The sequence below is a fragment of the Protopterus annectens genome, chromosome 1.part2 (genome assembly GCF_019279795.1).
Source record: "Protopterus annectens isolate FY-2018-M chromosome 1.part2, PAN1.0, whole genome shotgun sequence".
Lineage (NCBI taxonomy): Eukaryota > Metazoa > Chordata > Ceratodontiformes > Protopteridae > Protopterus > Protopterus annectens.
In genome coordinates this window covers 592,637,986-592,653,606 of record NC_056727.1, presented here as the reverse complement: position 1 = coordinate 592,653,606, position 15,621 = coordinate 592,637,986, and the positions used below count along the sequence as shown (strand labels likewise).

Here is a 15,621-nt window from a genome sequence, read left to right as displayed (position 1 = left end):
ATCCTTTGGGCATTGATTTTACAATTGGTTTAAGTCAATATAGTAATTTTTTGTCATTGCCCATTGGATTGTTAGATACGTTTCTTAAATGCAGGTGAATATGAAGGCTACAGTAAGTTTTGAATTTTTTGCCTAATTGCAATGCCTCATCTCAACAGCCTGCATGATCTGTTTTGCTGTGCAAGTAAGCCAGGGGGACTGGGGTGAACACCCCCCCCTTTCTGCACTGAGAAGCCACAGAGTTGGGAACATTTATGAAGTTTTGATTTAAGAAGGCCATAGCAACAACTAGTGGGAGGTATGCTAAGGGATTTCTAAATTTTAACTAGTAAGCCTTCTGACTGCGAGTGGGTTAAATTTGGAGAAGTTTCTGACTACAGCATATACAGGATTTTAGACAGTTTGGAGTACCCATGTATTATCTATGTTGGATGACGATTGCTTAACTTGCCAAATAGCTTACCTGGTACTATTATTCTACTAGGTTCACTGGTCAGTATCCATTCCAATGTAAGCTGGTGAGATAAGTTAGTCTGTACAAATAAATGAGATGCTCATAGGTACTGGTGGTGGCTGTGTTTTGAGTTTATGGTTAGATCCCCTAGTATTATTTCAATCATGTCTGAAGCTACCCAGGAGCTTCCATTACTGTGCTATGCTTTTAAATCAGTAGACTTGTGGTAAGTAGACAGAAGGGGAGTAATACACAACTGATTCATAATGTTTGGATATGGGTTTGGGTGAATATCTCCAAAGATAAGCAGTTATTTTGGTGTGAGTGATAAAAATGGGTGCGCAGCACTAGGTAATGGTGGTTTTACATGCGGTCATTTTATGTGGCAATATACAAGTCTGGATAAAGGTTATACAGTGTACTTCAAAAAAGATGGAGTCAATAGTGTAGCAGCTCTTTCTTTGGGGTCAGTGATATAATACATCATAATATATGGCACTGTCAGGATTCAAGGATAAATGCAAAGAGTCAAGTTTGAAAGGCTGTGTAGGATGCCTGTTGATTATATTTCTGACATTCTATCTAAATGGGAGGGAAAAAAACAATACTTCTTCCTAACATGACTGATAAGACCTGACACAGATTCTGAGAACAAGACGACAAAGCAGCAAAAACAGCACTGTAAAATGGCAGGCCCATGACAGCCATTTTGTGGGGAAAAGGTTATTAAACATTGCAGGAAGCATTTAGAGTATGATGCATTAAAACAACTTATAGTACAAAAATATAAGGTGGAGCATCAGCTTATACTTCCACATCAGCTATGATGGTGACCCACAGTTTAAAAAAAAAATTCATACTGTCAATTGAAGATAGTGAAGCTTGAAAAATGTGTGATCCTTCCAATGACTGGACAGTGTGCACATGTAAGCTCAGTACCCGTTTCTATTCACCTTGTTTTTGACTTTATACACAAATCCATCTAACAGAAGCACTGGCAATTTCTTCTGGATATTAACAACTGGCTGAACATAACCAATGACACCAGATGGAACACGCACACACATTTGTGGAATGGAAACAGATTCTATCATTGTCAAAATCTGTCATTTTAATACACCTGCACAAAGTTTATACTATAATCTTCAAACCATACAACAATCATTTTATGTGGGGACCACAACCTCACACCACCCAAAACTTTCATATCATTGTCCAAGGTCATATTACTGCCAAACAAGGGAAAAGCATTACAATTCTCCAAAAGTCGACAATACAGTAACTCAAGCATCTCTGTGACTGACCTTAAGAAATTAATACATCACAGTTGTTCTATTTTGAAGTGTTGCTGAAACTTCATGCTCCCCTCAAATTCTTTCTGAGCGACCTGCACACACTCACAGGAAGTGACAACACAGATATTTAGTGTCAGCACACACTACCATATTTTATCAACATACATCAGACCATGTTGCAGTTTTCAGACATTCTGATGAAATTCTACAGTGCCAGATGAGATTACTACACAGGTAAATGTCTCCTTACCTACATGATGCAGTAACTCAAGAGTTGATAATAATAATGACATGCAAAGGGGTGAAACTCCTAGCATTGAAAGAGGGCTTTGTCCCCATAAAAAAAACCCTTCCCTATATTACACTAACTGCATTCCCAAACATGCTTAATGGCTTCCCTGTTGACAAGTTGCACTAAATTCCTAAAGACAAACAGCTGCAAGTGTGTGTTAGTGGGGCCTCACAAGCCTTTGTCAGATGGGCTTCTGCATGTCCATCCAAAAGTGCTGCCAGCATAATGCCCAAGCTGGGATTTTTCTTACATTTTTTTTTTACAATTAGGTTGTTCCTAACATGGTTCAACGTGCTCTTTTTGGGAAACATCTTTATCTTTCATTCCCTACCAGAAGATTGTATATTTTTTTCATTTTATTTATACTTGTTTACTGGGGTACTGCACTGATAAATACTAACCAATTTCAGACTTTGCCTGGTTGGAATACAAAACATTTCACAAACAAAACATACACTAATGTAAGCAATAACACAGTAGTTCAGACTAACTGCACAGAAAAAAATGTGTATGTACATTGTATTGAACAAGAACTGGGCAATGCATAATCAAGCACAGTGTAATCTATAGTATATGCATTAGTTTTAAGTGGGTCAATCTTCAGTGAATTTTATAGGTTCGTAGGATTGTATGCTATTTTAAGCCTAGTTTATTTCTCTTTTTGTACTTAGATTAACCTATCCCATTTAGTTACAGATTGGCCTTAACCATCCCATGGTCAATAATTACATATTGCATATAAACATAATAAATGGGAACATACCATAGATAACGTGGATGGGGAGTCTGTTCCATAGCAGTGGCATCCTCTGCCAAACAGACTTGTCCCTTAAAACCATTTTACTGATGTTGAGGAACAGGTTTAGATCCCTAGGCAAAGTGTTTATGATGCCAACTGGCTTGGTGATGTGCAGTAAATACTAAAATCTTGAGCGAGAAGAGACTTGGAAAGAAGGCAGATTAGGTGATACGTCTTTTGTTGAAGCAGAAGCATTTGGCTTGGATGAAGTGCTTTTTAAGTTGCATTCTGAATTTGGAATACGAGTTGATCTCCTTAATGTCAATGGGGAGTGCCTGCCAAAGAGTAGGTGCCTGGGAGGAGAAAGCAAGTGCAGTGCTGTGTAGTTTGGTGCTAGGGATAATGAAAGTTGATGTGGCTTGTGAATAGTTTCTCAGGTTGTACAAGGAGGTTTTCTCGTGAAGTCTAGCAGCAAGGGGAGTAAATCTGTGGAGATACTTTTACAATTTCACTTCTGCAAAAGAAACTAAGTTAGAAATTTGTTTTATGGGTAGCCATTTAGCTTTTTCTAGGGTGATACAGTGATGCTTCCAGAGATATGAGCTCCTAATGAATCGGCAGATGCTCAAAAACAGTTTGGAGTGTGTCAAATGTTTTTCCTGGAGGCAGAATCAAAAATTGGGAGCCCAAAACACATGTACGCCCCTCACTCTACCCCTGTCCAATCAAAACCATCTACAGCTCTTCAATTTTAGTCCAGTACCTACTTCACTCATAAGGAAGTTGCTCCTTAAACTAAAAACTACTTCTGTAGCTGTAGACCAACTACCATCAGACTACATAAAAATGGCTGCAGAAGTCATAGCCTTCCCTGTGTCCATACTAATTAATAGGTACATATCAGACAGATACGTCCCATCAGTGTGGAAAAAATCCTACAACATACCACTAGTCAAAGGTGGCACATCTACAGATAGTGATTCTCTCTCCCTCTAAAATATTAGAGAAATGCAGCCATATGCAGCTGATAAAATACCTAACCTCAAATAACCTACTCTTAGAAACACAAGATGGCTTCAGGCCCCAGCACAGAACCACAACTTCTCTACTATATTTTAGCAATATAATAAACTGAAATAGAAATGATGGTCTGCTTGTGTAAACCATGTTCTTGGACTTGTCAATGGCATTTGATACTGTCTTGCACCAGCAACTGCTCATTCGACTCTCCTTGGTAGAACTTTCACAATAATACTTGTTGTGGTTCCTTAATTGCCTATTCGAAAGGCAACTAGCCATTAAATGGCAACAAACCTAGTCATCCTTTTAACCAGCTGTTACTACAGGTGTCCCTCAGGGCTCTTTCCTGGGCCGTCTACTATTTAATAGATTTATTAATGACCTCCACTCACCATTAGTTTAGTTCAGTATGTAGATGACTTAACATTATTATGTGCAGCCTCAACAATAAATAAGCTCCAAGATATTTACCAAGTTAATGCTTTTCACCTCAAAAAGTTGCCAAAATCAAAAGCAATCTTTTACCATAAAGTCAGCAAATAATACTGTCATTGAAACTGTAACTCACAGTAAACTTCTATTCGTTGTAACAAATAATGAACTCAAAACATGACCATCATATACTGCACACTGTTAAATCTACACACCAGAAACTAGGTTTCTTTTACAGGGCCAATGGATTCCTTACAGATACTGCAAGAAAAGCTCTAGCCACTACCTTTACTGGCGAATCTTATGTACCGCTCCTATCCCAACAAACAAACAATACTCAAAGAAACTTGCCTCCTACTACAACAAAATGTCTAAATTTGCCACTAATCTCCCTCACAGGACCCACCATTCTCCTAGTTTAAAGCAATTAAACTGGCTTGAACTGCACAACTATCTAACATATTCACAACTGAGTAGAGTACACAAACTCATTCATCATCCAGAAATATGCCTTGCACTACAAAACGTATTACTCCCCTACTGTCCAGCAAGGGACAGCCATTCTAGTAACAATTTCTTATTACTTACAAATATGTCAAATAATGTTGCAGGAGACTCGCTCTACTTCCAGTGCGCTGCTAAATTCCAGAATAGTATCCCCACACAAATAAAACTCTCTGACAAACTCAGTAGTTTTAAACCACTGCTTAAACAACATCTTAACTAATCCTGGTCGTGTTCATGCTCATCACACAGTTAAAATTTTTCCCTGTACAGTATTATCCAAATACTCTCCTTAAACATAATATTGTAAACCTCCTACAGAAATGACAAAACAATTTTTATACATAACTGCTGCCTGTACAATCCACCAAGTTACATGTATACTTTTTCTTTAGTAACTTCCACCTCTGTAAAAATCTTACAATGTATATGTATAAATGTAACTACTGTTTGTGTATAAACGTAAATAGAAATGTAACTAATCTGTGTTTGACTGGACCTTAGTATAATGCAATGTAAGCAAACGGAGCTTTTCTCCTCAGGGCTCCACTGAAAATAAGTATTAACCAGTCAGACTTTTCCCATTAACAAAGACAAATAAAATAAATAAATAAATATTCAAGTTGAGAAAGGAAAACTCCTTTGCCAATGACTGTTTTGGCTGGTTTGTATAGAAAAGGAGAGAACTTTTTGGTCCAGAAGAGGGAGCAAGTTTATTTTGGCTCTCACTTTGTCTACGGAAATGGAAGTTTAGTGACTGATCAAGTCATACTTCTCTAGGTGTTTTAGATATAATTCCAGAACACCTGTTTATCTTTGCAAAGTAGCAGCATCACACCTTGTATGCATGTCACACTGCCATAATGTCAGGCTTCAGTCCACTGTAGAAAACCCACTTGAAATGATCATGCATGATAGAATACTCCTCTAATATTAGCTATTACAGTTAACAACCAAATATTTGTATAGCATTTCCAAAACGTAACAAAAGTGTTGACTTATCTAATGACGGACTGATGACGCTCTAAAAAAATGATATAACGTTTGTATATTTATGGCATCACAACCATTATTAGAGAGTCAATTTTAACTGGTGGGAAGAAATGAAGGAAGCATGTGGGTTTCTCCAACTTTGCACTGTACACAAAGGCTTTATCTAACCTGTGCTAGCTAGATGGTGGGCCACGACCACAATGTCACAAAACATCATCCACAAGACTAACAAAGATGAGCTTTGATCCACTGTATTCTACTTTTGCAAGAGAAATCCTCAGTATAATGCACAACATACCCCTTTTTGTATGTACCTGTCCAAACACTTGCAACAAGTGGAATGACCACAATGCTTTCTCGCCAAAAAAATCAAGGCCCTAAACAGTAAAAGCTGTGCAGACTGTCTCAAAGCATTGTCCTTCTTCTCGGTGTCATACAGGCTACTAAAAGGTGACCACTGTCTTGTATACAAATTTTCAACAGACCTATTATACATTGGCAAGTCAAATGGTTATTAAACATCCACAATCTCTTTTTGCCAAGTAAGTAGAACATACTGGAGGAATAAGTTTGTATCACAGAGAATGCCACTCATATGGAACTGTCTTCCACTCTGCATAAAACAAAGTACTTGACTTACTCTATTCAAAGGCAATTTAGAAAAATGAACGAGTAACAGCAAATTCGCATCCAGTTTAGAACTCCTGTCCTTTATGGATGGTGGAAATGTGCAAATATTCCAACATATCCTTGACGCCTTACCTTTGGGTTATCTGTATGTGTAATATAAGCCCTAAAAACTACCAAAGAACTGTAAGGTAGGCTTCTTACGATCTTCATAGGTCAATAGCCTAGTAAGTAGCTATGCACCTACGGTTATCCAACATTTTCACCGCTATTACTTCTATTTCAGCCATCTAAAAACAATAACTATTATACACGGCCTAACAAACGCAAAATACATAAACAATCTTTAAATGAAATGCACTGCTCAAAGACACTTACTTTTGAAGGGCCATTTCCTTCTGTTGGTACAGCTCCGTCAGAATCTCAAGTCTTTGTTGCATTGTTTTAAATTCATTCGCCAAGTGAGACTTTTCAGACATCAAAGACCCAGTGTCATGTTCCAATTTTTTAATCTGTTCTGAAAGTGGCAAATTCAATAACAGTTACAACAAGTTACTACTTTGTTTACTATCATCTTTTTCTATGTATGAGAATTTATTTTATTATTCCACTACCAACAGCATGTTATGAGGTCCCACAATATGCAATGATCAAGAGATATGAAAAATTAGATATGGTCATGCAACATCTCCTACACTATCCTTAACTATTTACTGGCAGTGCACCACCTGTCCAAGTCCATTCATACAGAAAAGGGTCTATATCACCATCTCGAATGTTAAAAATGTTGAACGCTCACATGAGCGAAAACGAACTAAACAAACTTGTTTTCTTGGGTTCATGGTACAGTGAGGATTGGGATATTTGACCTTCCCTCTCTGTAGTGCGACCTCAGAGTTGGAATATATCTTTAGCGGGGGGGGGGGGCACAGCCCCCCACAATAGCAAGTTTGTTTTAATCCGTTTTCGCTCATGTTAACATTCAACATTTTTACCATTCCAGATGGTAATACAGACCCACAGAAAAGCCAGTCTCCACAAGTCTTGCAATACTTTTTTTTCCCCTCAGAACAAAATGCTCAGTCACAGCAATGTATTTTTATCAGCAACCACTGGTAAGTTTGCACAGTATACTTGCACAGTTTCCTTGAACTATCTACAAGTTAATCTCTGCAAGCAATGGACTCAGGATACTAGATTAAAAACATTATACCCTTCTTAGAGATCACAACTGTCATGCAGTAGATGCAACCAGCACTGTGGTGCAGTCCAGGTATTTTTATACAAAGTATACCAGTGCATGCAGTTAAAGTATGATAAATGTAATTAATAAGGAGAGCGTTACCCCTCCTCCCATACCACATATGGGAACCACACAAATCCTCCTCCTCAGCAATCTCACAACCTGAAGGTAGGATCTGTCCAGCAAATCATCCTCTTGAGAAAAAGCATTTTCATGAGTTCATATGCCTTAGTAAAACCCCTGCCCTGAAACAAACTTTGTTTAGGTTTCAAATTCTGCAGGTCCGTTCTAGCAGTTCAACAGATTTGTTCCTGGTATTCAAGTCAGTAAGAAGGAAGCAGAAAGTACAGTTTTGTACCTACCATAAATGTAGATGTTCGAGTGTTCACCCTGCTGCAGTCATCACACTTGGGTTATCCTGTCGTCAGGCGGTCCCGCAGTCGGCCTGAGTTCCAAAGTCTTGGTCCAGCGTCGGTTGCTGTCACTTCTTCCCTGACGTCAGTGCGCCAGGGGTATATAAGAAGCATCCGATGCCATTTTCTTCAGTTTTTCTTGCCCCAGATGTCAGGTGCCCCCCCCCAATAGGAGGTCACTACCTATTACCCAAAATAAAAGTGAAGCACAAACAAGACATACCTCCAGCTATAAGCAAATACACCACAAGGATGTATCAGATATAAAAGCATAAAAAGGGTTCAAGCTAGATCAGAGGGGATGGAGGGAGGGTAACCTGGACTGCAGCAGGGTGAACACTCTAACATCTACATTTATGGTAGGTACAAAACTGTACTATGTTCATTGTGTTACCCTGCTGCAATCATCACACTTGGGTTGAATTCCAAAGCTAAGGATGGGAGGTGGAATCAAACAGGGTTTGAAGAGGCTGATACGCCCTGCAAAACTGCAGTGGTGAAGCCAGCTCTAGTCTTAGAGTATAGTGGTAAGTGATAGTGCTTGGTGAAGGTGTGTACTGAACTCCAAGTTGCAGCTTCCAGAATATCCTTGGTTGGTACCTCCCTGAGGAAGGATGTAGCTGTTGCCCTGGTGGAGTGGGGCCTTATGCTAGCAGGAACTGGTTTTCCATGAAGAGTGTAGCAAAAATGTACACAATGTCCTATCCATTTTGAAATGGTCTGCTTTGAGATAGCTTTTCCTTGTGATGCTGTAGCAAAGGATACAAAGAGCTGGTCAGTTTTTCTGAAAACCTTAGTTTTATCCAAGTAGAAACGTAGTTGCCTGTGAATGTCCAAGGAGTGCAGGAGTCTTTCTCCTTTGTTCTGGGGATTTGGGAAAAAGGTGGGTAAATGGATGGTTTTATTTAGAGCCACACTGGATACCACCTTTGGCATAAAGGAGGGGTTAGTTCGTAGAGAGACTCTGTCTTGATGAAAAATGAGAAAAGGCTCCACTGCCATTAGGGCCTGCAGCTCTGAGACTCTTCTGGCTGAAGTAATTGCTAGCAGCAGGGCAGTTTTCCATGATATAAACTTTAAATCAGCTGAGAAAGCTGGCTCAAAAGGTGGTAGCGTAAGCTTTTCCAGAACCAAGTTGAGGTCCCAAGTTGGCGTTGGTGCTCTCCTGGGAGGCCTTATGTTTTTGGCCCCACTGAGGTACTGTCTTAGAAGTGGATGTGAAAATAAGGGAGGATCCGTGTTGTAGTGAGCTGAAATAGCTGAGGCGTGCATTTTAATAGACAAAAAGGAAAGTCCTTTGTGTAACAACTCAGTTAAATATTGTAGAATCTGAGGTATGTCCGGCTCAAGGGGATTTTGGCCTTTAGCTTGGTTCCAAGCGCAAAATCTTTTCCATTTGTCTGAGTAGGCTTTCCTGGTGCTGGGCCTCCTGGCCTCCAGAATGACATCCATGACAGCTTTTGATAGAGGAGCTGGCTGGTTGTTTAGGTGAGTTGCCATGCAGCCACATTTAGTCTTGAGCTGGCTGTGTAGAATCTGACTGTCTTGCAGTGTGAGCAGATGAGGAATTTGTGGTAAAATCCATGGTGGGCCATGGGCCATGTTCCTTAACAGTGGGTACCAGTGCTGGTGTGGCCAGTCTGGGGCAATGAGTATCATTTGTGGTCTCTCTATTCTGACTTTCAGCAGCACCTTTGTTAGAAGGGGCAGTGGAGGGAAGGCATATACTGTCAGCATTTTCCAACTGAATGAGAGGGCGTCCCACTTTCCATGCTTGTGGGTGGAACATCCTTGTGCAAAATTTCTGTAGCTGGTAGTTTTGGGAGTTGGCAAACAGGTCTATGTCTGGGCGTCCCCATTTTTGAGTTATCATTGCAAATACTTGTGGATCCAGTTTCCACTCGTGGGGATCCATGATGTTCCTGCTTAGGTCGTCTGCCAATGTGTTTTTCCTTCCTGGCAGGAATTGTGCTTGTAATTGAACTTGGTAAGTCAGTGCTGTGTTCCACAAGGTCATTGCTTGCCTGCATAGAGGGTAGGAGTGTGTACCCCCTTGTTTGTTTATGTACCGCATTACTGTGACATTGTCTGTCCTTATTATTAGTTGCCCTGGATGCAAGAGGTCCTTGAAAGCTGTCAGAGCATTCTGTACAGCTAGCATTTCTTTTTGACTAATGTGCAGATATCTTTGATCTGTAGTCCATTTGACTTGAACGCAGTGTCCTGCCATGTGTGCTCCCCAGGCATAGTCCGATGCATCTGTTGTCATAGTTTGCCTGGCTGGGGGTAAGGTAAAAGGCTGACCCTTGTTGAGGTGACATGCCTGTGACCACCATAGAAACTCCTGTTGAAGGCAGGGAATGAGAGGTATCAGTTTCCAAGCTGTGGCTGTGTTGAGTCCATATGCTTTTCAGGTACCATTGTAATTTGCTCATATGCAGTTTTGCAAATGGTATTAGTAGTATGCAAGATGCCATGAATCCCAAGACCTGCAGAAATTTTCTTGCAAGGACTTGGGTTTTTGCTGCCATTATTTTGAAGTATTGAGTTAGTTGTAGTTGCTTGTCTGGCGTGAGATAAGCCATCTGGGCCGTTGTGTTCAAGATGGCACCCAGGAATATCATGTTCTGTGAGGGCACTAGTTTTGATTTCTTTTAGTTTACTGTGTACCCTAGGCAACTTAGAAGGTGTTTGACAAACGCCAGATGTTGTAAGAGAATGTCCATGCTTTCTGCTTGGATGAGGCAGTCGTCCAGGTATGGGTATATTTGAATTCCTCTTTGTCTGCAGTATGCAATTACTGCTGCCAAGCATTTTGTGAAGACCCTGGGCGCAGTAGATAAGCCAAAGGGCAGTGCAGAGAATTGGTAATGGGTTGAACCTGCAATGAAATGGAGGTATCTTCTGCAATTTTGTCTGATAGGGACATGCAGGTATGTCTCCTTGAGGTCCAACGTCACTAGCCAAGCATTCTTGCCCAACATGGGAAGAAGCTGCTGCAGTGTTAGCATCTTGAATTTGGGTACTTGCAAGTAGGTTTTAGAACTGAAAGATCCAGAATAGGTCTCCATGCATTGTCCTTTCTGGGGACTAGGAAGAGCCTTGAGTAAAATCCTTGGCCTTGCTCCTGTGTAGGTACCAGATGAATGGCTCTCATGTCCATGAGAGCTGCAATTTGTTTTTGTGCCTCTGCCCATTGATTTGGTGGCAGGTTTGGCATTCCTTTTATCCTTGGCAAGGAGTGAAAATGGAATCTGTATCCTTGTGAGACAATGTCTAGGACCCACTTGTCCTTTGTGATGACATGCCAGTCAAACAGTGCTAATTTTCCTCCCAAGGGAGCTGCCAAGAGAGTTTTGCTTGGCAGTTTGAGGATTACGTCATTGTGTTGGTCTTCTTGTGGTTTGGGGCCTAGCTTCTCCTCCCTTCTGGGTTGCAGTGCCCCATTGGCGAGGTTTGTAAGGGATTTGTGCTTAACCTCTGCCCCTTGGGCGTCTGTATTTGCCCCTCTGTGGTCTGTCAGAAGCTGGAAAGGACCAATTTTTTTGTTGGCCAATTTCTGCTGAAGTGAGGGGGTTGTACCTGTAAGAAATCCTTGACCGTCTGCATAGACTTTGCCTTATCCTCCATTTTCTTTAAAACCTCTTCTGCTTTGACACCAAATAGGACATCCTGCTGTAAAGGTGCATCTAGTAATTTTGCTTTAACATGATCAGGCAGGGTCTGTTCCTTTAACCAAGCATGCCTACGAATGACAGACCCAGTAACAGCTGCTCTACAGGAAGCTTCCAATGAATCAAATACATATTGTAAAGTATGTTTGCCCACCTGTTCAGCTGCATGCAACAGGTCCTGCATTTCCTTGAATTCAGACTGTTGAGAATGTGTGCTTATCTTTTGTTTTAATTGAGACATTAGGAATTGCTGATATTTCAGCATGAAAATTGGCAATTTAGTGCTCTCATAGCTAGAGTAGCTGAGGTGTATACCTTTTTCCCCCACCTATCTAATGCTCTGGAGTCCCTTTCAGAGGGAACAGGATTTTTAGCCATAGAAGCCTTAGCTCCTTTGGGACCCTGGGAGATGGTTTCAGGGTCAGCAACAGGGCTTTTGTAAACGAATTTGTGAGAGCCAGGCACTCTATAATATCGGTCTGGTTTGGCTGGAGCAGGAGGTAGAGAATCTGGAATTAGGCTAGATTCTAAGTAAACATCATCCACAATGTCTAAACCTTGAGGGATAGCAAGTGGTCTATGCAAGTGGTCTATGCTGGGGAAGTAAAAGGAACTCTCGGAGCCTTTTCTTTGAGTCGGAGTAGTCCTGACCTTCCCAGTGGAAATGTTCCCTCATGGTATGTAAAGTTTCCCCAAAGGAGTAGTCTTCAGGGGGAGATGCTGAGGGAATGGAGTCTTCAGCATCAGAATCTTCATAAGGGGGAAAGGAGTAATCCTGTTCCTCAGAGGAGTCTGAGGAAATTGAAACCTGGTCAGAGGAGGCATAATCCTCCTCTTGTCTTGGCCTTTTGTCTGGAGGGGGTTGGGAGCCCCTGATCAGAGTAATCAAATCTTCAGCCATCTTAAGCATCTGTTTCTTAAGCATGGGGCCTTGAACTGAGTCTTAAGCTTAGCATAAGATTTAATGGTGAGAGTAGTCGGTCTAAAGACACCTTCTGAAACCAAAGGTGTTTCCACAGTACCGGTTTCTCCTTCTGCAACGTTGTCGGTAGGGCCTAAAGAAAATGGCTGCATCGGCCTAGAACTCTCTGATTGAGAATCTGAAGCAGCCTGGGGCTCCAATTCTGCGGTCGTCAGGAGCTGCGTAGGCGCCTCACTGAAAACCGGAGAACCGGCGACAGGCCCAGCAGAGGCCTCGGAGTCTGGCTTGGACCTAGGCTGCCTGTCCTTATCTTTGCATTTTTTATGCACGCCGGTCGCTCCGACGGCATAGTGTAATTAAATTTCCTACCGAAGTAGTGGCGAGCGAAATCAAAGCAACGCTTTATAGTTAGCTTATTGAACTTAGCACAAAACCGACAACCAGTGATGTCGTGGTCTGGGCCTAGGCAAGGTATACAGTAAGAATGGAAGTCTTATGAGGTATTTGCTTCCCACAAGAAATGCAACTGTTAACTTTTTCTGATATCGGACTGAGGCAAGAAAAGGTTCCCCAACGAAGACTTCGGACTGAAATTAGATTCGAAAATCTCAGGTGTCGGCCGACTGGCACTTGCAAACTGCTTCTGCTTCGGGCACCGTGCAGCAAGAAAGACTGAAGAAAATGGCGTTGGATGCCTCTTATATACCCCTGGCGCACTGACGTCAGGGAAGAAGCGACAGCAACCGACACCGGACCAAGACTTTGGAACTCAGGCCGACTGTGGGACCACCTGACGACAGGATAACCCAAGTGTGATGACTGCAGCAGGGTAACACGATGAACATCTAATTTACAGTGAACAGTCAGCAACAGAAAACATTTCTTTACTTACATTTGTTTACCGGGAAATTCCGACTGGACACAGGTCCTTTTTCATCTAAGGCACGGGGAGAAAAGCTCCACAGAATGACATGGTAGATGGTAAACAATAACAGTCAATGTATGTATACAGTAGAGGTGATCATGACATGGAGAACTACAGGAGCAAATCCGGTACAATTGAGTAGTAAGCTCTAATTACAAATATTGAGAAATAAGAAGTAAAACACAGTGCTACAAATTTTCTAAACAGTAACCTAGATAACAATAATAGACTAAATGATAATTAAATCCTGGAATGATTAACAAGCAATGAGTAATCTTCAATTCAGTTTTATAGTGACAGAGGGGATACTCTGTCTAAATATGGGAAAGGAGAGAAGGGTTGAAGGGGGGGGGGGTTATTAGTCAAGGTTTGGACAAGGACAAAGCCAGTGTGAATTTAGCTGAGATTTAAGTGCAGTCTTGCAAAGACTGCAGTTAGGAAGGGTAGTTATGGTAGTGGGAATGTTGTTCCAGAGCTTGGATATAGCGCAGGAAACATTGGTGACCTGGAGTAGATTTTTGTTGCAGGAGCCTAGTGGTCTAGAAGAGTGGTAGGTTTGGAGAATTGTATGGAGCGATGGGATTTGGAGAGGGTGGTTTACTAGTTTATGAGCAAAGGTGAGTTGTGTTTGGTGTGGGAATTTAAGCCAGTGAATGTCTCTAAGGGAGAGACAGTGGTGGTTGTGATAGGAGGCACCAGTGGCAAATTTTGAGATTTTATTGTAGCAAGCTTCGAGTTTGTGTAGGTCTGACTGTCTAAGATTTGTAAGTATGGGAAATGTGTAGAGTAGGGTGGAGATTAGTTGGGAACTGGCAATAGAAATTCTTGCTGGTTTGGTGAGATACTGGCAGCTTCTATATAAGGCACCCAAATTTTTGTGAACTTTTTTTATTGTTAGTGATATATGGGTGTCAAATTTGAGAATTTTCTATCTGCACGCCAAGTAGTTCTGTGTGGACTGTTGGTGAAATGGAGGCATTATCCTTGGCTTGAATAGTGAAGTGTGGGGTGTTTGGGGTAGATTTGGAGGATTGGAAGATGAGGAGTTTGGTTTTATTTGGATTGAGGAGAAGCTGGGCACTAGATAGCCAGCTTTCAACTGAACAGAAAGATTCTTGGGTGATCTGTTGGGAGTTCTGTTAGAGTTGGGGCTGAGCAGATGAGGGTGGAATCATCTGCATACTGTATGAGGGAGGCATGTTTGGTGGCAGTGTGCAGGTTGTTGGAGAAAAGTAGGGGGCCAAGGATGGAGCCTTGGGCAACCCCGAGAGCAACAGGGAGGTGAGGGGATAGATTGTTCTCCCAGATGACAGACTGCTGGTGACCTTGTAGATAGGTGTGGAACCAGTTTGTGGCTGGTGTGGAGAAAGAGAGGTCAGACAGAGCAGAGATACAGCAGAGAGTAGTAGATTGTGTGACACAATGTTAAAGGCTTTAGACAGATACAGAAATGCAGCACAGGAGAGCAGGCTATTGTTTTTGTGATGGAGGATAGTGTTGGTGAAGGAGAGGAGAGCAGTTGTCATGCTGTGGTGTGGTCTGAAACCATGTTGGGTATTGGAGAGGAGGTTACTGTTAAGGAAGAATTTGGCGACCTGTGAGTTGATGCATTTTTCGAGTATCTTGGAGAGGGGGGAGAGGATGGCAATGGGGTGGTAGCTGGAGAGGTCAGTGGAGGGGAATGATGTGTGATATTTTCCATAGCATGAGTACGGAGGATTCAGATATGGAGCGGTTGATTAATATGGAAATAGGATAAACTAGGACATCAGCGGCTATCTTTAGGTATTCAGCGGGCAGGTAGTCGGCTGCTAGTTTTGTGGATTTTTGTTTTGTCAGGAGTCTTTTTAGGTAGGAGGTGGGTACAGTGGAGAGAAAGAAGGTAGGGAGGGGTGGTTTTGGGTTGAGTGAGGGGGGAATTAGTATAGGGAAGTGTTTTTTTTGTTAGGGATAGAACGGATTCTGTGAAGTGTTTATTGAAGGAATCAGCAATGCTACTGGTGGAGAGAGGGTGGTGGCTGGTGGGAACTGGGTGCTTACTTTTCCTGGGCAGAGTGTATAGAGTTAATAGTGGACCAGAATTGCTTG

The 15,621-nt window shown here is 41.7% G+C and overlaps 1 protein-coding gene across 1 annotated transcript in view; it reads right to left on the bottom strand.

Annotated features, from left to right (window-relative positions):
• The window catches only part of MIA3 (MIA SH3 domain ER export factor 3), a 1,691,550-nt gene that overhangs the window by 353,900 nt on the left and 1,322,029 nt on the right, over window positions 1-15,621 (bottom strand). The window contains exon 17 of the mRNA XM_044060179.1: window positions 6,735-6,873. Coding sequence (XP_043916114.1) covers window positions 6,735-6,873 — 139 coding nt within the window. The remainder of the gene's footprint in view (window positions 1-6,734; window positions 6,874-15,621) is intronic.